Below are 26,398 nucleotides of genomic sequence, written 5' to 3'. Positions count from 1 at the left end.
CAGGTAGCAGTGCTGATTCCAAGAGTATTATAGAACATACGTCAGATAGTGTAGTTGAAGATTTTTAAAATGTTTATACCCAATTCAATCCAATCAAAGTCTCAGCAAGTGAGACATTCCCGATCCAAGCTGATAAGACAGGCATCCCACTTCCTGTCTTGGGCTTGATCGACATGATCCAAGCTGATTGGAGTAGGCATTGCACCTCCTCCAAGGCTTGATCTCATTTGCATCTGAGCCAAAAGGCCTGGATGCCGCATTAAAAAATTACTTCAAATGAAGCCTCAGTGTAACCTCATGACTTCAACCAAGTGCAGGATGCCAAAACTACACTTGATCTTAGCCAAAAGGCCGAGGTGTAGTTGACAGATTACTGCAGGCATTGTCAAAGGACACAGCCACGGCAATGTTTCAGGAGCAAGGAAAACACGTGCTACCTAGTGTGGGAAGCCACTGTTTTATTTTACCTTTTTTTAGGTCTAACCTTTGTATAACATTTTCTACAGTATATTTTTATTAACATTTTCACACAGGATAAATCCTAATGAAGCTTCAGGTTTCTCACAGGATAAATCCTGAAAGTTTCACTTGTGCTGGATCATGTTACAATGTTTCTGCTTGTCATGTAGTCAGTGTGTGAATCAGCTCACCATAGCAGACCCTTACCTCGTGAATGCATGATTGGAAGTTAGAACCAATTAGTGTCGGCCACCCTTTGCAGATGTGTTTAATTGATCAATGAATATAAATGGCCGTTCTCTGGAGTAATGAATAATAATAATGTGCAAGAACAATAGAAAGGCAGAGACGCGAAGAGAGACATCTGGAGGAAGATTGGTAACATCTTGACTGTAAGACAGAGAGAGAGGACGAACAAAACTGAAAATCTGGTGTACATTTTGAATGAACTCCTAATAAACTCTTACGATTTACCATGAGGTGTCAGTGAATTCTTGAACCTAACACTAGGAACCTGAGCATAAAATGCAGGTATCTCCCCTTCCAGAGACAGAGACACTACAACTGAATCGTACTGTAACAATACAGGTTTCCCCGATTATTGTGGAATTACTGATACATGGCTATCCCTTAAAGATGAAGGTGGACATTGGAGCCACAGTCTCCGTTACAAGATAGATCATCTATAAGCACCTCCAATTGGGCATCCAACTCCTGATGTTGGAAGATACGAAGGTCAGGCTAGCTGCCTACAAAGGGAACCTTTACAAATAAAAAGTCCCCCAGGGATTTAGAGACAGCAATCAGCTCATCTCCCACTCGTTGCATGGGGCCACAACCAAGCCTTATGGGAAGAGATTGGTTCCAGCAGATTCAGCTCAATGGTTGGAGATCTTCAGGATAGGCTGGGGGACTGTACAAAGTTATCAGTAGATAACCTGGAGTTTTTCAGGAGGGTCTGGGGAAAATAGAAGGAACCAAGGCCAAGATCCACGGTGACCTTGACACTACACCGAGATATTTCAGAGCTAGGCCAGTCTCTTATTCCATACTGGAAAAGGTGGAAACTGAACTAAGGTGCCTTGAAAATGGGGGTATAATAAAGCCTGTGCAGTTTGTAGAATGGACCACACCTGTAGTCCCTGCTCTTAAACCTGACAAATCAATTTGTCTTTGTGGGGACGATAAACTTACGGTTAATCAAGTCTCAAACTCGATAGGTATCCTATGCCCCGGATCAAAGATCTGTACGCCAATTTCCCAGATGGCAAGATGTTCTTCAAGTTGGACATGAGCCATACCTATCTTCAGCTTAAAATGGATGAGTCTTGCAAATATGTGACAATCAACATCCATAAGGGTCCCTACGGGAATACCCATTTACCTGTCAGGGTCTGATCAGTGTGTGCCATCTTTTAAAGAATTATGGAGTACATCCTTCAAGGGCTATCCAAGGTAGCAGTATACTTAGATGATGTCTTGGTCACAGGGGTTTCAGAACAGGAACACTTGGCCAACCTATAAGAAGTGTTGCAGCAGATGTTCAGAGCGGGAGTTTGCTTGAAGAGGGAGAAATGTGTTTTCCAAGCGGTCAAAGGTTACTTAGGCAACTGAGTAGATGGCAAGGGGTTACATTCAGTAGAGGATAAAGTAAAGGCCTTCAAGGAAGCACCGGCCCCAAGGAACACCATGGAGTTAAAATCTTTCCTGGGATTAATCAATTATTACCTAAAATGTATCCTGAATTTGGCTTCTATGCTGTCCCATTTGCAAGCCCTACTACGAAAATACCACACATGGTCTTGGGAAGTTCTGTAGGCAAAGATTTTTCTAAAGTTAAACATCAGCTACTGTCATCCAACTTACTGCCCCATTTTGACCCTAAGAAATAACTTATTTTAACTTGTGATCCTTCCCCATACAGGGTCAGTGCAATGCTGTCACATCGCTGGAAAGACGGGATGGAGAAGCCCATTGGGTGTGCCTCCAGGAACCTTTTGGATGCAGAGGGAAGATAATCTCAAATTGAGAAGGAAGGGTTGGCAGTTGTATTTGGTATGAAGAACTTCCATCAATAAGTCTATGGTTGACTTTATTTTATAGTTACCAACCATAAACCCTTACTGGACCTCTTCAGAGAGGATAAAGCAATTTCCCCATCAGCTCCACTCAGATACTGCACCAGGCCTTGATACCGACAACCTACAATTATATTTTGGAATACTGCCCTGAGATCTGGATAACTAATCCGGGCACACGGAGTTTCCTTTCTTTAGGTTGTGATGACCCTGAACTTTTTTGAGACTTTGCCAGTGTCAGCAAGGAAGATTAAAGCCTGGACCCAAAAAGGTCCAACCTTATCCACCATAAGACACACAATCCTACATGGTGGATTCCAAGAACAACCCTCCAAAGAAATGAAATCCTAGCTCACTAAGAAAGCTGAACTTAGTATTGAGGATGGGGTCAGTCTTTGGGGGTTCTGAGTAATTGTTCCATTCCCAGGACGACATCCAAAATTAATGGAATTACATAATGTCCACCTAGGAGTATCATAAATGAAGATGCTGGTCAGTAGTTATGTCTGGTGGCCCAGTCTTGATTTCAACATCACAGACTTGGTAAAACTATGTGATCTGTGCCATGAAAATTAAAAATTCACACCCTCATGAGAGTGGCCTGGCAGGCCATGGGTGTGCATACATGTGGACTTAACATGTCCCTTTATGGGTTCCATTTTTTAATCATGGTGGACGTACACTCCAAGTGGCTGGAGGTGCATTCCTGGGCTCCACCATGATCGAGAAATTACAGCAAGGCTTCAGTATACACTGAATTCTGGAAGCCCTGGTTTCCGATAACAGCACGGCATTCACCAGTGGTGATTTCCAGAACTTTCTGCTTTCCAATGGTATTCAATGTGTCTGGACTGCATCTTATCACCCGTTGTCAAATGGACTGGCAGAATGGGTGGTTCAACCCTTTAAAAATGGTATGAAGAAACCGGCAGCATCCATTGACACTAAACTGACATGACTGTTGTTTGGTTTCAGCGCCACACCGTACAGGACAAGGTGTTGCTCCAGCAGAGCTATTGGTGGGACGATGGCTTTGACCCAGATTGAGCCTATCATTCCCATACTTGGCGGGGAAGGTGAAGTCCCAGCAGGAAAACCAAAAAAAGAAACTTTGATTACATAAAGACAGAAAAAACTTTTGCAGCAGGTGATTTGGTTCATGCAAGGAACTCCGGGGAAGGTCCCAGATAAGTCCCTGGGTTCATTCTGGAGAAACAGGACCAGTATCTTAGAAAGTTAAAGTTTGGGGTAAAACCCTAAAGAAGCACTTAGACCACCTCAGGGCCAGAGAGTCCTTGCCCGAGCTGCTCCTGGCACCGGCCATGGAGATAGCTGCTGCCAGCCCTCAACTTGAAGCTGACTCCACGTAGGCCCCTCTGGATAGCGGGGGCACGGACTTGGAGATGGAGGCTGGAGAAGTGGGCCTCCAAGCTGAAGTGGAACCTGAGGAGAAACCTGCAACACTCTCTCCAAACGAGAAGGTCCCCTGTTCGGTTTCCAACACCTGATACGGCCATGCCTTCGACGAACCGCTGCCCAAGTGCCAAGTGTCAGAAAGGACCTCCTTGCAGTGGGGTGCTGAGACAGCCTCAGACCTAAAAAGGAAAGGATGTTACAATGTCCACAAAGGCCACGAGGGATCGTCAGTAGGTCTACCATAGGTTTCAAGGAGTATGAGTTGTCTTATTGAGTGAGTGGAGGCTTACCCAATGGGAAGCAGCCAGGAGGTGTGTTGAAGCCTGTAGTCGTGGGTCCCGGGGTGAAGACTACGTGACTGTCAGCCACAGGAGCAGTCTTTTCCTTTGGTGAACAATGAAGGGTGTTGGTGACAGGAAACTGCCGTTTGGCTGAATTACTACAGGGAGTGACTCTGTTATTGAGGGAGTGACTCTGGGACTTGTGGGGTTACGCTATGACTCAATGTAAACTGTGCTTGGGGAGTTCCTTTTGTATGGGGAAGGACTGCAACTTCACCAACTCTTAACAAAATACAATAAGATTCCTTTTCACCGTCAGACCTGAGGGTGCTACAGCAAGGATCAGGTGATGAGGCAGTGCCTGACCTCCTAAGTATTTTCAGCCTTTTTCACTTTGATTTTAGTCTCTAAAGCACAGAAACAGACAATTCGACCCATCAGCTTTCTACCGGTGATCATGCTCCACAAGTTTTCTCCCTATCTATTCTATCTCTACTGTATCTCTTACCAATCCAAGGTGATCATTGATAGCCATCCGTGCACTGCACTGTGGTCTACACTCAGGTTAGACAACACCTGTTATCCAGTGGGACTGCAGTGACTTGTGTGAGTCTTTCCTCTTCAGTTGCATACAGAGAATCTCCTGCAATGGTGAATCTTCCCACTGCCATCGCTCCCACCAAGGATTTTTCCTTGGCCTCCACTAATTTCTTATCCACATGATGCCCCTTTGCAAAATCATCTGATGACAGAATGCCAGATTCACAGGGGTTCTCTTACAACCTATCCCATTTTCAGTCGAGTCAGAAAGAAATGTCACTCACCACAAGACTGAACAGAAAACTAGCTGTAAAGGAATGGCTCAAGAGCTTCAAGGGGGAGAGAAATAATTTGGGGATGGGGGGGTGAGGAGGGAGGAAAGATAGGGGGTTGAGGGATGGGGAAGAGGGCTGAGGTAGGTGGGGTGGGGGGCTGTGAGGGAGGGGGGATGGGGTGTGAGGGGATTATGGGAGGGTGTGAGGGAGAGAGGATGGGAGTGTGAGGGAGGGCGGGGTGTGAGGGAGGGGTGGGGGTGTGAGGGGGTAATTGGGGGGTGTAAGGGAGGGAGTAATGTGAGGGTATGGGGGGGATGGGGTGTGTGAGGGAGGGGGAGATGGGGGTTGTGGGAGGAGGGATGGGAGATTATGAGGGAGGGGGTGGGGGGTGTGAGGGAGGGGGTGGGGGTGTGAGGGGGTAATTGGGGGGTGTAAGGGAGGGAGAAATGTGAGGGTATGGGGGGGGATGGGGTGTGTGAGGGAGGGGGAGATGGGGGTTGTGGGAGGAGGGATGGGAGATTATGAGGGAGGGGGTGGGGGGTGTGAGGGAGGGGGTGGGGGTGTGAGGGGGTAATTGGGGGGTGTAAGGGAGGGAGAAATGTGAGGGTATGGGGGGATGGGGTGTGTGAGGGAGGGGGAGATGGGGGTTGTGGGAGGAGGGATGGGAGATTGTGAGGGAGGGGGATGGGGGGTGTGAGGGAGGGGACATGAGGTTTGGAAGGGAGGGGGAATGGGGGTTGTGAGGGAGGGGGATGGGGGGTGTGGGGGGTGTGAGGGAAGGGGAGAAATGGGAGTTGTGAGGGAGGGGGAATGGGGGGGTGTGGGAGGGGAATGGGGGTTGGGGCTCTCCCCAATTCTTTACTGCCGCTCCTCACTGAGCAGGCTACGGGTACGAATTCAAGATGGGTAATGTAGTTCCCACCAGGTGAGTGTCAGTCTCGAAAATGGCTGCAGAGCCAGAAGGAACTGTGAGGAAAGTCCAGGATGGGAAAGTGGTTAGCCACTCCCTTTCCAGAGGAGACTGGATTGTGATGGAGAATCTGAACAAGTGGGAAAGGAAGGACTGGAAAAGGCAGAACTGCCTGGATGCTAAAACAGGTAGAATATAGGATGAAACAGGATGTCAGCTTCATAATTAAAATAATAATCAAGCTGTAAACAGAGAGGATGGATAGAGAGTGACAGCTAAATAATGGGAATGTTTGATACAGATAAATAGGTAAAAATTCGTAAGATTATGGGTGGGTAAATTAGGGAGTAGAAAGGTGAACACTCTTACACAGAGTGTGGTGGAGATATTACAAGAGAACCTGGTCCTTACCCAGGGAGAAGATGCAACTGAAATCATATTGACAGAGGAGGTAATTGAAACATTGGATGTGCTCAAAATGGATAAAGAGGAGGTATTAGAAACACTGGCGTACTTAAAGTCACGAAATCACCGGGACCAATACCACTGAGGGACATCTGGAGTGGAAATCTCAGAGGTATTGGCAATAAACTTCCAACCTTCCTTCGATATAGGGGTTGTGCCAGAGGACTGGAGAATTGCAATAGGCTTGTTAAAAAATATAAGGATAAGCAGTAAAAACGGGTTGATGAATTTAACCTTGCTGGTGGGAAAGATTCTAGATGGATAATCCAGCACAAAATTAGGAATCTCTTTGTGGATATAATTAAGGAAAGCCAGCATTTAATTTTCAAAGGCCAAAAAAAAACAACTTTTACCTGAGTGTGGCATCAAGGAACCTTAGCAAAATTAATGTTAATGGCAATCGGGGAAAACTCCCCACTGGCTGGAGCCATACTGAACACAACGGGAGCTGGTTGGAGGTGAATCATCTCAGCTCCAGGACATCATTGCAGGAGTTCCTGAGGGTAGTGTCCGAGGCCCAATCATCTTCAACTGCTTCATCAATGATCTTCCTTCCATCTTAAGGTCAGAAGTGGGAAAAAAAATTTTAGTACCTTCACAACTGCCCAGATACTGAAGCAATCTGTGTCCATATGCAGCAAGACCTGGGAAAAAAAATCAAACCTGGGCCGATTGTGTGGCACAAATGCTATTTGTCATTTATGTGACCATCTCCAACAACTAAGAATCCAACTATCCCCTCCCAACATTTAATGGCATTTCCATTGCTGAATTCCCCACTATCAACATTTTGGAGGTTACCATTGACCAGAAACTGAACTGGAGCAGACATATAAATATAATTTTTTAAAAGGATGTGAATTCTGCAGTGCATAACTGGCCTCCTGACTCCCCAGAGCCTGTCCACCCTAGTATGACTTAGATTAGATGGCTGGGAGTTGGGGAGGAAGGGAAAGAGGTGCTCCTTTATTTTTGGTTTTGTCATTTGATAGCATGAGAGGAGCAGCGGCATAAAGAATGACAGGATCCAGGCTTGAGATCCAAGCAGGACAGCAGACGATTGTGAGAGAAGCAGTGACCTTAAAGAGTGAGGGGAACCTGGCCTGAGACAAGAGCAGAACTGGGAGCCAGCATAAGAGGAGCAGCAACCTTGGTAAGTAGGACCTGGTAAGTATTTTGACTGTCCTGCCCAATCTCTAAAGTGAAAATTGTATTTTAATTCAGATTAAGTAGTGTTTGAAGTATAATAAATAAGGTATCTTGTGAATACTTAACATTCCTTAAATGAGTAAAAGTAAAGGGAGCAATTTGAGGCAAAGTCATGGCCGGGCAGCTTGGCCATGTTGAATGCTCCTCCTGTGTGGTCCAGTGTCCAGGGTGACAATGTGTGCAGGAAATGTCTGCTGATGCAGCTACTCAAAATCCAATTTAGGATCAAGAGCAACAACTAGAATCACTGTGGAGCACTCACATGAGATCTTCGTGGATACCATGTATAATGAGGTGGGCACACCTGTAGGAGGTGTACGCTCCCGTTTGCCCTTAGTGTCAGTTCTTGAGTTTGTGATTTTATAAGGGACAAACTTACACAAACACAGGGGTTTAGATTCAACCAGAAATGTGTTTATTAAAACAAAACACCCCCAATGCCCCAATATAAGAACTCTAAACTAGTGTAATGACGTCACACAACACTCAAAACTTTGGCATGTTAATAAGATCCTTCACTGAAAAACCACTGATCAAACCACACATTTCTGCTCAAACCTTAATCAGTTCAAATCAAACTCCCTCAGGATTTAGTTGCTACTCTTAAACTATTCTTAAACCTCAGCCCCACTCTCCCTCACATCTGGCCATTACTTACAACTCCCCATGTGGTTGGTTGTTCTGGTGTGAGCTGTAGGTCCATGAATCAGGTTGACCTTTCCTGACTCTCTTTGGTGACTTTAGTGCCAAACTCTAAGGTCTTTGCCTTTTTATTACAAAACATTATTGAAAATATTAAAGCATATTTCAGCATATTTCCTGGAGACTTTCTGTTTGGACAGTAAGTGCTTAGCACCTTTTTAGTCTCTTTAACCTGGCTCCTGCCTTGGTCCAGACAAACCCATTCATCACAATGTTGTTTTCACAACTGAAACAATGGACCCCATTCGTTGATATGTCTGTGATAAAGTCCATGTCACCTTAGCTGTTGTCAGTGTTATTTGTGTAATGGCTATTGTCTGGGGTCATCAGCTCTGATGGTCTCCCAGTTTCATTAATGGGATTGTCTAATGGCCACTGTTTTGTTTCTTTGAGATGATAATATCCTGGTGTCTTTTCACAGTATCAACTTGGTTTCGGTTTTGACATGCTTTGTCGATTAACAGCTGACCGTACAGTGCCTTTGTGCAGAGGTTTGGCCTCTTTGTTAGCCGTGTTTATGTCCATAAAGTTTTCTAGGTTTTATATTTAGCAAAAGTCCAGGTGGAGGGAATTCCAATCCTACAAATCCTCCTTTTTGTTTGCACTTTACTCCCCATAAAGAGTCCAGAAAGAAAATGATTGCACTTAAACAAAAACTCTTTTTTTCCAGTCTGTTCCTATTTCGTTTGTCTCTACACATACATTACACTTTAAAGTGCGCAGGTCTTCACTTCCAAGTGATATCTCTGCAAATGAAGTCACATCCTTTGTAAACACTTTGGAGCAGATAGAAGCGGTTTGAGAAATATGCTTTGAAGTAAAATATAGTCAGACCCGACCATCACTTTCTCTCTCCCAAACAGGTACTGGTTGAAATGCTCACAAGCAAAGAACATCCAGGCACTCTTTCTTAATCTGCTCATAGCATCGTTCAGTTTGTTTTAGTAGTCTGGATACAAACACAACTGGTTGTCCGTGCTGCATGAATGTTGCTCCAAGTCCTGTTTCACTGGGATCTCACTGCAGGGTAACTTCATCATTGACATCATAGTACCTCAGCACTGGCGTTGTTGTCACTAGTTGTTTGATGTGAGTGAAAGCTGCTTCTTGTTCTGTGTCCCAATGCCACTTAACTTCCTCTGCAGTGAACTTGTGTAGAGAATCACACACTGATGGCAGAATGGTAGCCCACATGTGGATTCCAGGAGGTCCAAAAATTATGAAGACTTGTTTACAGAACTCACACCAATATGATTTCTCCCGTGTGAACGTGTTGATGGACCAGGAGATACACACTCATACCGGAATGATTTCTCACCAGTGAGACTCAGCTGGTGCTTCAGAAAAATCAGAGGATTTGGTGAAAACTCACACGAACATCGCATCTGTGGAGTATTTTCCCTGTGTGAATCCTTTGCTGTCTCAGGAGACATCATCAAAACATTATCAGAAACCTCTCACTTAAACGGTTACTCCCTGATGTGGATCTACTGATGGAGCTGGAGAGTTGATAACCTTAAAAATGCTTTGCACACCTCACATGTGAATGTCTTTTCCCCTGATGAAAGCTTTGGTGCACACGGAGACTTGATAATGCAGAAAATGATTTATCACACATCACACACCTAAATGGTTTCTCTCCTGTGTGAATGCATTGGTGTGTGCAGAAGTTCAATGACTGCGAGAATCATTTCATGCACACCTTGCATGTGAATGGTTTCTCCCCAGTGTGAATATGTTGGTGTGTGCGGAGATGCAGTGATCTCATAAATGCTTTGTGACAGACCACACATGTAAATGGTTTCTCCCGTGTGTGAATGCGTTGATGTATGCGGAGATTCCCCGATACCGAGAACGATTTGTCACACACCTCACATGTGAATGGTTTCTTCTTTGTGTGAATGCGTTGGTGCACGAGGAGGCCCGATGACAGCATGAATGATTTGCCGCACACCTCACACGTGAATGGCTTCTCTCCTGTGTGGATACGTTGGTGTGTGCGGAGGTGTAACGAAACTCTGAATGACTTGTTGCACACCTCACATGTAAATGGTTTTTTCCCTGTATGACTGCGTTGGTGTGCACGGAGAGTCGATGACTCTGAGAATGATTTGTCACACGTTTTGCATGTGAATGGTTTTACTCCTGTGTGAATGCATTGGTGTTTGCGGAGATTTCCTGATAACGAGAATGATTTGTCACACACCTCACATGTAAATGGTTTTTCCCCTGTGTGAGTGCGTTGGTGTCTGTGGAGAGTCGATAAAGCCACAAATGATTTGTCACACACCTCGCACCTGAATGGCTTCTCCTCTGTGTGAATACATTGGTGTATGCAGAGTGTCGATAACAATGAGAAAGATTTGCCACACACCTGACATGTGAATGGCCGTCCGTGGCGGGGGGGTTCCTGATCAGGTAGGTGCAGGGGTAACATCTTTATGAGTTTTGAAATGACTCAGGGAGAGAGGTCAGACTTATTTGTGTGTGTGTGATATGAAATGGTGACAGCAGCCACAGAAGGGATGAACCTTGTCCCTAATCAGTTGGCCATCAGATCACTCATTTTCAATATAGGTGTGATGTCCGAGTTTCTGACAATGAAAACATCAAGGGATGATCCAGTGTGAGTGAGGTTCACATGGAGAATTCTCAGACGGTCATTACACACTACATGAAGGAGGGGAATTGTTTTCTGTTCAGGGAGCTGAGTCTCCTTGGGTGACCTTCAATATCATGTGTTATCACTTGCAGTCCGTTGGGGAAGCAACTACTCCAAAAAACTCTAGTAACCCCCTGCTGCTCTCTGTTGTATTCAATTTGATGAAGTAATTTGCTCTCTCCCTGTATCTCTCTTTTCCTCTCTCCTCCTACTTTCCCACCTCAATCCATCTCTCCACTTTAATTCTCAACCTCTCACTTCCCCACCTCTCCTGTATACCTCACCCTCTTTCCTCCTCTTCCTCTCTCACTGTCCTCCTCCATCATTATAGTGAGGGTAGAGAAAGTTCACCACTGTAAACCATCATAAATGGGGAAAAAACAGAAACTCTTCACAATAATAATGTCATGATGACTGTATTAAACTATGTTTAGCTATTTCTCCTGTTTACATGAAACAAATGGAATAAACTCTTTTCTGTGGACCTGTAGTCTGCTGAAGTAATTGCTGGTCACGGCATGTAGACTGGGATCATGAATATGCCCGAACACCCAAAACTTCAGTATAATTTGAAGAGCTACCTTAAGCTAGGGTAACAGCTACATGGGGACACCACCACTGCAAGTTCCACTCCAAGTCACACACCATCCTGGCTTGGAAATATAACGGCCATTTCTTCCTGGAACTTTCTCCCTAACAGCATTATGGATATACCTACACCTCATAGAAACATAGAAGATAGGAACAGGAGGAGGCCATTTGGCCCTTCGATCCTGCTCCGCCATTCATTATGATCATAGATCATCCAACTCAATAGCCTAATCCTGCTTTTTCCCCCATAACCTTTGATCCCATTCACCCCAAGTGCTATATCCAGCCGCCTCTTGAATACATTCAATGTTTTGGCATCAACTACTTCCTGTGGTAATGAATTCCACAGGCTCACCACTCTTTGAGTGAAGAAATGTCTCCTCATGTCCGTCCTAAATGGTCTACCCTGAATCCTCAGACTGTGACCCCTGGTTCTGGACTCCCCCACCATTGGAAATATCCTCCTTGCATCTACCCTGTCTAGTCCTTTTCGAATTTTATAAGTCTCTATGGGATCCCCCCTCATTTGTCTGAACTCCGGCAAAAACAATCCTAGTCAATCTCTCCTCATACATCAGTCCCGCCATCCTTGGAATCAGCCTGGTAAACCTTCGCTGCATTCCCTCGAGAGCAAGAACATCCTTACTCAGAAAAGAAGACCAGAACTGCACATAATACTCTCGGTGTAGCCTCACCAAGGCCCTGTATAATTGCGACAACACATCCCTGCTCCCGTACTCGAAATCTCTTGCAATGAAAGCCAACATGCCATTTGCCTTCTTTACTGCCTGCTGCACCTGTATGCTTACCTTCAGTGACTGGTGCACAAGGACACCCACGTCCCACTGCACACTCCCCTCTCCCAATTTACAGCCATTCAGGTAGTAATCTGCTTTCTTGTTTTTGTTTCCAAAGCGAATTATCCAATCTACTGCATCTGACATTGATTTGCCCACTCACCCAATCTGTCCAGCTCATTCTGAAGGATCTCTGATTCCTCATCACAGTTCACCCTCCCACCCAACTTGGTATCATCTGCAAACTTAGAGATGTTACATTTTGTTCCCTCATCCAAATCATTAATATATATTGTGAATAGCTGGGGTCCTAGCACCGATCCCTGTGGCACCCCACTAGTTACTGCCTGCCGATTTGTAAAGCACCCATTAATTCCTGCTCTTTGTTTTCATCTCTGCCAATCAGTTTTCTATCCATCTCAATACACTTCCCCAATCCCATGCGCTTTAATCTTGCACGATAATCTCTTATTCGGGACTTTGTCAAACGCTTTCTGAAAGTCCAAATATATTACATTGACTGGCTCCCCCTTGTCAATTCAACTAGTTACATCTTCAAAGAATTCCAACAGATTTGTCAAGCATGATTTCCTCTTCATAAATCCATGCTGACTCTGTCCGATCCTGCCACTGCTTTCTAAATGCTCTGCTATAAAGTCCTTGATAATGGATTCAAGAATTTTCTCCACTACCGATGTTAAGGTCTTCAGTGGGTCAACAAGGTGGCTCACTACCACCTTCTCAAGAACAACTGAGGATGGCCAATAAATGCTGGTCTAATCAGTGACACCCACATCCCATGAACAATTTCTAAAAAAAAATCTGAAGAAAACAGTAGCATAGATCAAAACCAAAAAAAAAATCTACTGACCAAACTTGCTGGATCTATGTTGGGAAGCTGCTGCCACGACACTCAAGATCTCAGCACTCGCCCTACCAGACTCCACAGCAGAGTACTGAACACCTGGTGAAGGGCATCTCACGCACATCTTGCTGAGACTCAACTGAACACAACAATGTGCATCATAACTGCAACCCTCCGCTCAGCTTCTCTCTGCTGGTTTCCTGTCCTCACAAACATCACTCCCCCTCACATCCCCGACTGACCATAACCCACAAGCTGTTTGAAATCTTCTGTACTGCCCCTCACTTACCCACTCCATGATGATCTGTTCAACCTCAGAATCTTGTGTCAGGAAATAGATATGGTTTATGTAATTTATATGTGTATTTATGTGTTGGATATAACTTATAACTTTAAGTTTAAGCTTAGTTTATATTTCAGAAGTTGTGTGCTGAGGAAACTTCAGTTTTAATTTCACTTTAAAAGATGTCCACATTTTAATGAGGTTTTACAACTCCAAAAGAAACATGGCAAAAAATTAACGAAGGTTAAATTGACCTTCTTGAAACAATTGGACTGATGGTGGGAGAGATTGGAGAGACACTGCTGAGACAGACAGTACTTTGGAAGGACAGCTCCCCTGTGTGAGCACTGGAGGGTAAACAACACAGACAACTCTCAGTGTAAGGGAAGCTGGTGAGCTGGCTCCAAATCCTTGTTGAGATGCCAGTGTTTGGCGAGAGAGGAGTGGGTGAAACAATTCTGGCACACATCACACTGGAAGGATTTGTCTCTCATGTGGGCTCACTGATGTCCCAGGAGCTCTGACAATTGTGGAGGCTTTATTACAGAACTCACACTGACAGGATTTCTCCCATGTGAGTGTCTTGCTGGACATATTATAAGCTACTCTCAGCCGTGGTTTAGTTAGCACTCCTGTATCTAAGGTTGGAGGTTCAAGTTTCACTCGAGACTTGAGCACTGAGGCTAACACTCCAGTGCAGTCTTGAGGGAGTGCTGCACTGTCAGAGGTACCATCTTTCAGATCAGTTAAACCAAGGCCCCATTTGTCTCCTCAGGTAAATGTAACAATGACATTGTTGCAGAAGAGCAGGGGAATTATTTTTGATGTCTTGGTCAATATGGATTCTGCAATCAACATCACCAAAACAGATTATCTGGTTAATAGTGGATTGCTGTTTGTGGGAGCTTGTTGTGCACAAATTGACTGCCCTGTTTCCTATATTGTACCAGTGACTTCACTTCAAAAAGCAGATCATTGGCTGTCATGTACTATCAGATGTCCTTTGACAAACTAAGTGGATATAAAAATACCTGCAAATACCAGTCTTCCTATCTTCAAGAAGCCTTCAGCTTCCTGTGAACTGGAAATTCTAAACCCATTGATGGAGAAAGTACACCAGCGCACAGTTGTGCGCACAGGACTCTTACTTAGGTTCCTGGGGGTTTCAGTGAATAGGAAGACACCGTGCTGACAAATCAGGAAATGTGTTACAATTTTAAAATGTGAATTTATTGTGAGTTTGTAAATTTATACAGAAAACTGATAAAACAGGAAACAACATAATATTCAGGTAACACTAAACTTTGACTCGAGCAAAATAATAAAGCAAGATCTTTCCCAGAACATGAACATCGAGGTATGATGGGCTGAGGGAACTCAGGTCTGTGGAGACTCACCCCCACTCCCTCACCATACTGAGGAAAGCAGCCTTCCCAGACAGGAGAGTACAAACATTACCCATGGTATTCGTCAAACACCCATCATCTGAAGAGGATCTGTCTATAATTCACATCACTAATTAAAGCAGGGTCTAATTCTACCCCATATCCACTCCTGAGAGCCGACTCACTTCACTAACACACACACACACACACTCAGGGGTATCTCTTTCAGAATACTACAGATAGAAGTAACACAGATCCTTTTAAAGTTGCCTGTGAACAATGTATTTGCTTGAGAGTGTATTTTTTACCCTTGCAGTGAGAAAGTCAATTCACAATAACCCAGCAACAAAGGTTTTTGTACTTGAAAAGTAAAGATTGGTTTATTTCAACACTCTTGTTCTGAAAGTTAGATCTAGAAAATTATATCATTCACACTGACATAAAAAGATTAATTGCAGATGGAAATCAACCATACTGATAAAAAATTGATGAGTTCAGTCCATATTTGGTGAAGGCCTGATAGGTTTTGAAGTTGAGATGTTGCATTGTCTGAAGTGAGGTTTCTGAAGTTGTAGAAGTGTCTCTGCAGTTGTGATGACTTCCATTTGTTGAATTGCCCAAGGTTGCTTTAACAGGTGAGCTTAGTCGAAGGAAACCCATTCACAGGGAGGAGAGAAGGTTCCTTACCCCTGTCCTGCGGGTGTGGCACATTTAGCTGTCAAGTTATTTTACAGCAGACCAGGCTCTTTCTTAGATTCCTCTCTCTGTTTCTCCCTGGAGCTGAAGCTTCTTCAAGATGGTTCTCTCTGCCTTTTCTTTCCCTTTCCAATGCTTTTTGCAGGTAAGGCAAGGTGGCCACTATTATCATGAGACCTATATAAGAAAGCCCAGTCACTTTCCATATAAGGCAAGTGGCAATTCCATTCCAGTTTTCCGCAGTCCCCTTATACACCCTCTCCATCACAAAGATCACTTACTTCCCCCTGTGTCAGTGTGTTGATGGAACTGGAGATATGCTGAATGTGAAAGTCTTGTCACTCAGCTTACATTTGAATGGTTTCTCCTGTGTGAATCCTCTGATGCAGCAAGAGCTTTGACGAGCTCGAGAAGGATTTGCTGCACACGTCACAAGTGAATGGTTTCTCCCCGGTGTGAATGCGTTGGTGTACACGGAAGGTTGAAGACCTCGAGAATGATTTGTTGCACACCTCACAGGTGAATGGTTTCTCCCCAGTGTGAATGCGCCAGTGACTTACCAGGGTCGATGATTGCGCAAAGCCCCTGTTACAAACCTCACACTTGAATGGCTTCTCCCCCGTGTGCATCCGTTGGTGTACACGGAGGTTCCCTGACTTCAAGAAGGCTTGGTCACACACCTCACACTTGAATGGCTTCTCCCCAGTGTGGATGCGTTGGTGCTTCAGGAGTGTTGACGACTGTGCAAAGGCTCGATCACACACGTCACATTTAAAAGGTTTCTCCCCAGTGTGAATCCGCTGGTGTATGAGGAGATCAGAGGAACAGGTAAAAGCTTTCACACATGCCTCACACTTGAAGGGTTTCTCCCCTGTGTGAATTCTCTGGTGTATAAGGAGGCTTGTAGACTTTACAAATGCCTTACTGCAAACCTCACACTTGAACGCCCTCTCCCCAGCGTGAATGCGTTGATGCGTGCGGAGGTTGGATGACACCGAGAATGATTTATTACACAGCTCGCACATGAAGGGTTTCTCTCCTGTGTGAATGCGTCGGTGTTTCACTAGGGCTGAAGATTGTGCAAATCCTCTGTTACACACTTCACATGTGAACGGTTTCTCCCCAGTGTGAACGTGTCGGTGAATCACGAGCGTCGATGACTGGGCAAAAGTTCGGTCACACACCTCACACTTGAATGGTTTCTCTGCCATGTGACTATCCTTGTTACAACAGAGGCACCTGGTGTGTTAGGAAATGTTATGAACCTGTGGAGTCCTCAACACAAACCTCATTCTTAACCAATCTCTCCCCTATAGAAATGAATCAGTGGGTCATGAGGCTCAATGAATAACTGAAGCTCTTACTACACTTGGAGCTCACTCACATTTCTTCTCAGCCTCAACCTGACCGACCACCCACAGCCAAATCTTTGGAAAGGTTGGTTCTGATGGAAGGTTCCGCACCACTGACCAGTTTCAAATCTGATGATATGTCAAAGCTCCCCTGACCCGACCGATTTCCAGATGATGGTTTCACTGCCCAACCTTCTCTGTGTTGTGCAATGATGTTAAGGGACTGGATGCCCTCCCACAGTTGTGCAGTTGTTCTTTGGGTGATGGTCAGGATCGATCTGTGCTGTCTATCCTCTCTGTATTCTCTGGTGTAGTACAGTGCAATCCTTCTGTAAAACAGGAAATGGAAACGTGATTTTCTCCAACTCCCACTCCTCCTTTGCTGAAGGGCTGACTCCTCAGTTTTTTGATACTTTCAAGGGATGTAGGCATCACTGACTAGGCCAACATTTATTGCTCATGCGTAATGCAATTTGAGAAGGTGATAGTGAGCTGCCCTCTTGAGCCGCTGTAGCTCATGTCATGTGGGGACACCTACAGTGCCATTAGGAAGGGATTTCCAGGGTTTTGACTTCACGACAGTGAAGGAACAACAATATATTTCCAAGTCAGGCTGGTGAGTAACTTGGAGGGGACGTTTTAGGTGGTGGTATTCCCAGATAACTGCAGCCTTTGACCTTCTAGACAGTAATGATCAGGGGTTTGAAATGTGCTGTCTAAAGAGACTTGGTGAGTTCCTGCAGTGGGTACACACTGCAACTACGCGTTGGTGGAAGAGGGAGTGAATATTTGTGGATAGGGTGCCAATCAAGTGGGCTGCTTTGTCCTGGATCATGTCAAGTTTCTTGAACATTGTTGGAGGTGCACTCATCCAGGCCAGTGGAGAGGATTCCATCACACTCCTGACCTGTAGATGGTGGAGAGGCTTTGGGGAGTCAGGAGATAAGTTACTCATCACAGAATTCCTAGCTTCTGAACAGCTGTTGTAGCCACAGTGTGGCTAATTCAGTTCAGATTCTGGTCCATTGTAATCTTCAGGATGCAGATGGTAGAAGATTCAGCGATGGCAATGCCACTGAATGTCAAGGGGATATGGCTGGATTCTCTCTCATTGAGATGGTCATTGCCTGGCACTTGTACGGCCTGAATATTACTTGCCACTTGCAACCCAAGCTTGAATGTTGCCCAGGATTTACTGCATACGGGCATGGACTGCTTCAGTATCTGAGGAGTTTTGAATCCTGTCGAACATTATGCACAGTAAGAAGTCTCACAACACCAGGTTAAAGTCCAACACGTTTATTTGGTAGCAAAAGCCACTGGCTTTCGGAGCGCTGCTCCGTCATCAGGTAAGTGGGAGTTCTGTTCACAAACAGGGCATATAAAGACACAAACTCAATTTACAAAATAATGGTTGGAAATTTTGTAAATTGAGTTTGTGTCTTTATATGCCCTGTTTGTGAACAGCGCTCCAAAAGCTAGTGGCTTTTTCTACCAAATAAACCTATTGGACTTTAACCTGGTGTTGTGAGACTTCTTACTGTGTTTACCCCAGTCCAATGCCGGCATCTCCACATCAGAACATTATGCAATCAGTGAACATCCCATTTCTGATCTCATAGGTTCAGATTTAATGGTAAGGACTGACAGGATAGCTCCTATCCGACTGTATACAACTGTGGACCCACCTCTGGTGGCTCTATCCTGCTGGTAGAAAAGACCATACCGGCAGAGTGTGATGGTGGTGTCGAGGACATAGTCATACTCAGAGCATCATACCTTACAAACTATGTCAGGCTGTTGCTTGCCTACTTTACAGGACATCTCCCAATTTTGCACAAGCCCCCAGATGTTAGTAAGGAGGACTTTGCAGGATCGACATGGCTGTGTTAGCCATTGTCATTTCCATTGCCTACATTGTTGCAAGCAGTCCGCTTAGTTTCAGTGCACTTAGTTTCAGTGCACTGTGACTTTGTCATGGTTTGATACAACGGGAGTCCCTCCTCGGCCATTTCAGAGGACAGCTGAGGGTCAACCACATTGCTGTGGATCTGAAATTACATGTAGATCAGATCAGATAAGAATGGCAGATTTCCTTCCCTAAGGTGAACCAGATGGGTTTTTTATGAAAATCAACAATGGATTTGTGGTCACCATTAACAGTGTTATCAAGGAGCACCTGCTCAGTAATAACCTGCTCAGTGACGCCCAGTTTGGTTTTGCCAGGGTCATTCAGCTCCTGATCTCATTACAGCCTTGGTTCAAACCTGGACAAAAGAACTGAATTCCAGAGGTGAGGTGAGCGTGACAGCCCTTGACATCAAGGTTGCATTTGACCACGTGTGGCATCAAGGTGTCTTAGTGAAACTGGAATCAATGGGCATCAGTGGGCAAACTCTCTGCTGGTATGTATATAAGTCATGCCTGGTACATAGGAAGATGGTTGTGGAGGGTCAGTCATCTCAGCTCCAGGACATCACTGCAGGAGTCCCTCAGGGTAGTGTCCTAGGCCTAACAATCTTCAGCTGTTTCATCAATGCTTCCTTCGGTCATAAGGTCAGAAGTGGGGATGTCCGCCAATGATTGCATCAATGTTCAGCACTATTCGCGACTCCTCAGATACTGAAGCTAATGCAACTGGATCTGGACGATATCGAGGCTTGGGCTGACAAGTGGCAAGTAACATTTACACCACACCAATGCCAGGCAATGACCATCACCAATAAGAGACACTCTAACCACCGCCATTTGACATTCAGTGGTGTAACCATCACTGAATCTCCCACTGTCAACATCCTTGAGGTTACCACTGACCAGAAACTCAACTGGACTTGCCACATAAACACAGTGGCTACAAGAGCAGGTCAGAGGCTCGGAGTACTGCGGTGAGTAACTCACTTCCTGACTCCTCAATGCTCGACCCACAACCACTTCCATCTAGAAGGACAAAGGCAACAGATAAATGGGAAGACCACCACCTGCAAGTTCCCCTCCAAGCCATTCACCTTTCTGACTTGGAAATATATCGCATTTCCTTCGCAGTCGCTGGATCAAAATCATGGAATTTCCTCCCTAACAGCATTGTGGGTCAACCCTCAGAACATGGACTGCAACGATTCAAGAAGACAGCTCATCATCACCTTAAAGGCAACTAGGGATAGCAATAAATGCTGGTCAGCCAGCGATGCCCATGTCCCATGAATGAATTTTTTTTAAATTGCTTTTATTAATTCAATTTAAATTCCACCAGCTGCTGTGGGAGGAGTTTGAACCCATGTGTGCAGAGCTTCATTCTGGGCTTCTGGTTTACTTGTTCAGAGATGAAACTACTGTCAGCTCCCAGTTAGAGACTGTTCCACATTGAGTGCCAGTCTGTTATTCCCCTATGTGGGGGGTCAGATGCAAATACTTTCCTTTGCCTCACTTGACTGTGACATGTCCTCTGTTTTTTAAATTAATTTGTGGGATGTGGGTGTCATTGGCTAGACCAATATTTATTGCCCATCCCTAGTTGCCCTCGAGAAGGTGATGAGCTGCTTTCTTGAAACACTGCGGTCCCTGGGGTATAGGTACACCCACAGTGATGTTAGGGAGGGAGTTCCAGGACATTGACCCAGTAACAGTGCGGAATGGTGATATATTTCCAAGTAAGAATGGTGAGTGACTTGGAGGGGATTCAAGGTGTGTTCCCAGGTATCTGTTACTCTTGTTCTTCTAGATGGTAGTGGTTGTGGGTTTGGAAGGTGTTGCCTAAGGAGACTTGGTGAGTTCCTGCAGTGCATCTTGTAGATGGTACACATGGCTGCCACTGTTCATTGGTGGTGGAGGGATTGAATGTTTATGGAGGGGGTAGCAATCAAACGGGATGCTTTGTCCTGGATGGTGTCGAGCTTCTCCAGTGTTGTTGGAGCTGCATTCATCCAGGCAAGTGGAGAGAATTCCATTACTCCCGAGTTGTGCCTTGTGGACATGCTTTGTGGAGTCAGGTGGTGAGTTACTCGCAGTATTTATATGGCTACATCAGTTCAGTTTCTGGTCAATGGTAACCCTCAGGATTTTGTTTGTGGGGGATCCAGCGATGGTAATGCCTTTGAATGTCATGGGTGATAGTTATACCCTCTCTTGTTGAAGACAGTAATTTCTGGCACTTGTGTGGCACGAATATTACTTGCCACTTGTTGGCCCAAACCTGGATAGTCCAGGTCTTGCTGCATTTGGACATAGGCTGCTTCAATATCTGAGGAGTCGCAAATGAACATTGTGCAGTCATCAACGAACATCCCCACTTCTGAACTTATGATGGAAGGAAGGTCATTGATGAAGCAGCTGAAGATGGTTGCGCCTAGGACACTACCCCTGAGGAACTCCTGCAGTGATGTCCTGGAACGGAGATGACTGACCTCTAACCACCACAACTATCTTCCCCTTGATTTTCACTGTCTCCAGTTTGGTAGGGCTCCTTGATGCCACACTCAGTCAAATGCTGCCTTGACGACAAGGGCAGTTACTTTCACCTCACCTCTGGCATTCAGCTCTTTGTCCATGTTTGAACCAAGGCTATAATGAGATCAGGAGCTGAATGACCCAGGCAGAACCCAAACTGAGTGTCCATGAGCACTGAGTAAGTGCCACTTGTTGGTGCTGTTGATGACCCCTTCCATCACTTTACTGATGATCGAGAAGAGACAAAAGGTGGTATTTGACCGGGTTGGATTTGTCCTGCATTTTTTGTACAGGACATACCTGAATAATTGCCATGTAAATGCCAGTGTTGTAGCTGCACTGGAACAGCTTGGCTAGAGTTCTGAAGTGCAATCTTCAGTACTATTGATGGAATATTGTCAGGGCCCATAGCATTTGCAGTATCTAGTGCCTTCAGCCATTTCTTGATATCATGTGGTGTGAATTGAATGAAGACTGGCATCTGTGATTCTAGGGACCTCTAAAGGAGACCAAGATGGATCATTCACTCAGCACTTCTGGCCGAAGATTGTTGCAAATGCTTCAGCCTTATCCTTTGCACTGATGTGCTGGGCTCATCCATCATTGAGTATGGGAATATTTAAGGAGCCTCCTCCAATGAGTTGTTTAATTATCCAGCGCCATTCACGGCTGGATGTTTTCAGCAGGGGCACTGGACAGTGACTAGGAGCAACATGGCTACTTTCTTTCCTCCACCCACCTTCCCAGGCACCATGAGGGCAACCGAAAAGATAGTCAGGCAGAATGTAAAATGGACTATCAATTCACAATGAGCTCGTGTTGTGCTGGAAAAGAGCAGTTTTAACCTTGGAGTATGTGTTTAACATAAAAAAACACCATGGACAAATGTTAATTCAATTGAAAATTTGAAATTTCTCCCCTTGTTTTCCAAAATTATTTGAAGGAAAAACCACTGGGAATGAACAGCAGCAACAAGACAGATTCAGGTATATTCCACCTCCACAATGCCAGCCCCAAGAGGAAACTGAACATCTCCTTGAATGGTAAGAGACTAAATCACAAACAATATCCCGTTTATATTGGTGTTACCCTTGACTGGAGACTTAGAGACAAAAACATCTGGCAAGATGCCAGCACAAATCAAAATGTGAAACAACCTCTGCAAACTTGCTGGTTCTTCATCGAGTGCATGTTAGGAACCTCAGCTCTTGCCACCATCTACTCAACTGCAGAGTACTGTGCAGCAGTTTGATGCAACTCATCTCACACCGGTCTCGTAGATACCCTCTCGTGGGTAATCTTCCAAACAAGTCAACTTCCCTGGCTCCAAGTACTGAGCAACATCTTGCTCCCTCACACAAGTAGTGAACATTGCAACAAGAAGCTCCTGAAGAAGGTCTACCTCAAACCAAACTGCCGCTGCACAAGGATGTTACCAATCCACCTGCTATTCACCTCCCAGCACACGAGCCTGTATCATTCAGACCACCATGCCAAGAAATAATAGCAGAAACCCAATGGCAGCAGGAATGGAACCAACACAAGAACATTAAAAAGTTTCTCATCAGTGATGCTTCAGCTAGAGGCTGGCAGGGCGATTACTGCACATGCTAAAATAAACTTTGGCAGGAACTGCTAGAAGCTAAGGAAAATATTGGTTCAGCATAGCTGATTAGAGAGTTCTGGCTTATCCTGGGAAATTAGATACACCGCACTCACTCCGACTGCACATCCCAACTTCAGCGATCGATCACAGCACTGGGCAAAACTATCAAATCCAAGCCCAGGCTTTTGGGAAAGTCGAGGCCTTCAGGTAAAATCTTTAAAGAAGACATTAAAATACATTTTAATAAATGTGTCGCTGCACCTCTCAGATAATTACACCTCACCTTCTCATATTTAGCAATGATCCATCAACAAAACTCAGCCTTTAAATCTGAAAGGAAATGCTTCCAATAAACACACTCAATATCCAACACAGCTCCAATCAAACAGCTCAGCACAAAGCACCGAGTAAACAGGTCTCTCAGCTGGATCTTCTCACACAGTATAAGGGGCATTTCCACACCTGATTCCCCACAGGATAGTCAGACTGCCTGAACATTAGTGTGGATATTATGCAGTGTAATTATTATAAATTCTGCTCCTTCACTCACCATCTCCTCACTTGGTTTTCAGTCCCTACAGGAAGTGAAGCAGCTGTGAAAGAGGAAGAGGAGGGAATGGGCAGAGTGGGTGGGCTCTCTGATTGACGTCTCTCACAGCCAATCCAAATATTTCTGGAGTAACATGAGTTTCCTGAAGCTTGGGGAACTGACCGGTGAAACGGAGGCGTCTTTGAGCAGCAGATCAGGTGGGAATTTAAACTTGTCATTGCCCCATCTGAATAAAACCTCACTTATTGCAGCTGCTGTCTCAGTTCATAAAAGCAAATTGCTGCGGATGCTGGAATCTGAAATCAAAAGAGAAAACGCTGGAAAATCTCAGCAGGTCTGGCAGCATCTGTAAGGAGAGAAAAGAGCTATTGTTTCAAGTCCAGATGACCCTTTGCCAAAGCTAAAAGGCACAGAAAGTGGAAGATATTTATACTGCAGGGTGAGGGAATGAAAGATGAGTCATAGCCATAGAAACCCGGGGAAAAGACTGCTAATAGCGGTCCAGAGAGAGAATAAAGGGTGTGAATGGCCAAATGGCAGGGAAGCTGTAAGCTGTGACAGATGAAGATGTTGGGGGGGGGGGGGGGGGGGGGGCGGTGGGGGGTGGAGGGAGGGGGTCGAGAAGATGAGACAAAGGTAGAATGTAAAGAAGAGAAAAGGTAAGGGAAGGGTGATGAAGTAGGGGGAAAGAAAAATGAAGAAAGACAATAAAGAAATAAAAGGTAAAAAAATTAAATAAAATAGAATGAAAACAAAGGGGGCCGAGGCGGGGTCGAGCAAATCATCTGAAGTTGTTGAATTCGATGTTGAGACCTGTAAAATGCGTATCCGGAAGATGAGATGCTGCTCCTCCAGTTTGTGTTCAGCTTCACTGGAACTTTGCAGCAATGATGTGGAGATGCTGGCGTTGGACTGGGTAAACACAGTAAGGAGTCTCACAACACCAGGTTAAAGCCCAACAGGTTTATTTGGTAGCAAACGCCACTAGCTTTTGGAGTGCTGCTCCTTCGTCAGGTGAGTGGGAGATCGGCTCACAAACAGCAAACAGGGCATATAAAGACACAATCTCAATTTACAGAATAATGAATAATGATTGGAATGCGAGTCTTTACAGCTAATCAAGTCTTAAAGGTACAGACAATGTGAGTGGAGAGAGCATTAAGCACAGGTTAAAGAGGTGTGTATTTTCTCCAGACAGGACAGCCAGTGAGATTTTGCAAGTCCAGGCAAGTTGTGGCGGTTACACATAGTGTGACATGAACCCAAGATCCCGGTTGAGGCCGCCCTATGTGTGCAGAACCTGGCTATCAGTCTCTGCTCACATTCTTGGACACACGCATCTCCATTAAGGACGGTCACCTCAGCACCTCACTGTACCGCAAGCCCACGGATAACCTCATGATGCTCCACTTCTCCAGCTTCCACCCTAAACACGTTAAAGAAGCCATCCCCTATGGACAAGCCCTCCGTATACACAGGATCTGCTCGGATGAGGAGGATCGCAACAGACACCTCCAGACGCTGAGGATGCCCTCATAAGAACAGGATATGGCGCTCGACTCATCAGTCGACAGTTACGACGCGCCACAGCGAAAAACTGCACCGACCTCCTCAGAAGACAAACACGGGACACGGTGGATAGAGTACCCTTCGTCGTCCAGTACTTCCCCGAAGCGGAGAAACTACGACATCTCCTCCGGAGCCTTCAACATGTCATTTTTGAAGACGAACATCTCGCCAAGGCCATCCCCACACCCCCACTTCTTGCCTTCAAACAACCGCACAACCTCAAACAGACCATTGTCCGCAGCAAACTACCCAGCCTTCAGGAGAATAGTGACCACAACACCACACAACCCTGCCACAACAACCACTGCAAGACGTGCTGGATCATCGACACGGATGCCATCATCTCACGTGAGAACACCATCCACCAGGTGCACGGTACATACTCTTGCAAATCGGCCAACGTTGTCTACCTGATACGCTGCACGAAAGGATGTCCCAAGGCATGGTACATTGGGGAAACCATGCAGACGCTACAATGGATGAATGAACACCACTCGACAATCACCAGGCAAGACTGTTCTCTTCCTGTTGGGGAGCAGTTCAGCAGTCACAGGCATTCGGCCTCTGATATTCGGGTAAGCGTTCTCCAAGGCGGCCTTCACGACACACGACAGCGCAGAGCCGCTGAGCAGAAACTGATAGCCAGGTTCTGCACACATGAGGATGGCCTCAACCGGGATCTTGGGTTCATGTCACATTATCTGTAACCCCCACAACTTGCCTGGACTTGCAAAATCTCACTGGCTATCCTATCTGGAGACAATACACATCTCTTTAACCTGTGCTTAATGCTCTCTCCACTCACATTGTCTGTACCATTAAGACTTGATTAGCTGTAAAGACTCGCATTCCAATCATTATTCTGTAAATTGAGATTGTGTCTTTATATGCCCTGTTTGCTGTTTGTGAGCAGATCTCCCACTCACCTGACGAAGGAGCAGCGCTCCGAAAGCTGGTGGCGTTTGCTACCAGTTGGACTTTAACCTGGTGTTGTTAGACTCCTTACATTGCAGCAAGCCAAGGACAGACATGTGGGCATTGGAGCAGGATCGTGTGTTAAAATGGCAAGCAACCGGAAGGTCAGGGTCCTGATTGCACAGAGACCGAAGGTGCTCAGCAAAGCGATCACCCAGTCTACCCTTGGTCTCTCCGATATAGAGAAGACCACATTGGGAGCAGCGAATGCAATACACCAAATTGAAAGGGGTGCAAGTAAAACATTGCTGTCTCAGTTCCCCTGGTAAATGTTTGACAGAGATTTCTA

General features: G+C 45.4%; 1 protein-coding gene across 1 annotated transcript in view; it reads right to left on the bottom strand.

Annotated features, from left to right (window-relative positions):
* Window positions 1–26,398, bottom strand: part of LOC144497009 (uncharacterized) — a 107,507-nt gene that overhangs the window by 11,812 nt on the left and 69,297 nt on the right. The window contains 2 exon segments of the mRNA XM_078217690.1: window positions 10,038–10,728; window positions 15,978–16,772. Coding sequence (XP_078073816.1) covers window positions 10,038–10,728; window positions 15,978–16,772 — 1,486 coding nt within the window.

The sequence above is a fragment of the Mustelus asterias genome, chromosome 8 (genome assembly GCF_964213995.1).
Source record: "Mustelus asterias chromosome 8, sMusAst1.hap1.1, whole genome shotgun sequence".
Classification (NCBI taxonomy): Eukaryota; Metazoa; Chordata; class Chondrichthyes; order Carcharhiniformes; family Triakidae; genus Mustelus; species Mustelus asterias.
The sequence above is the reverse complement of the archived record's forward strand: the minus strand, read 5'-3'. Positions and strand labels throughout refer to the sequence as shown.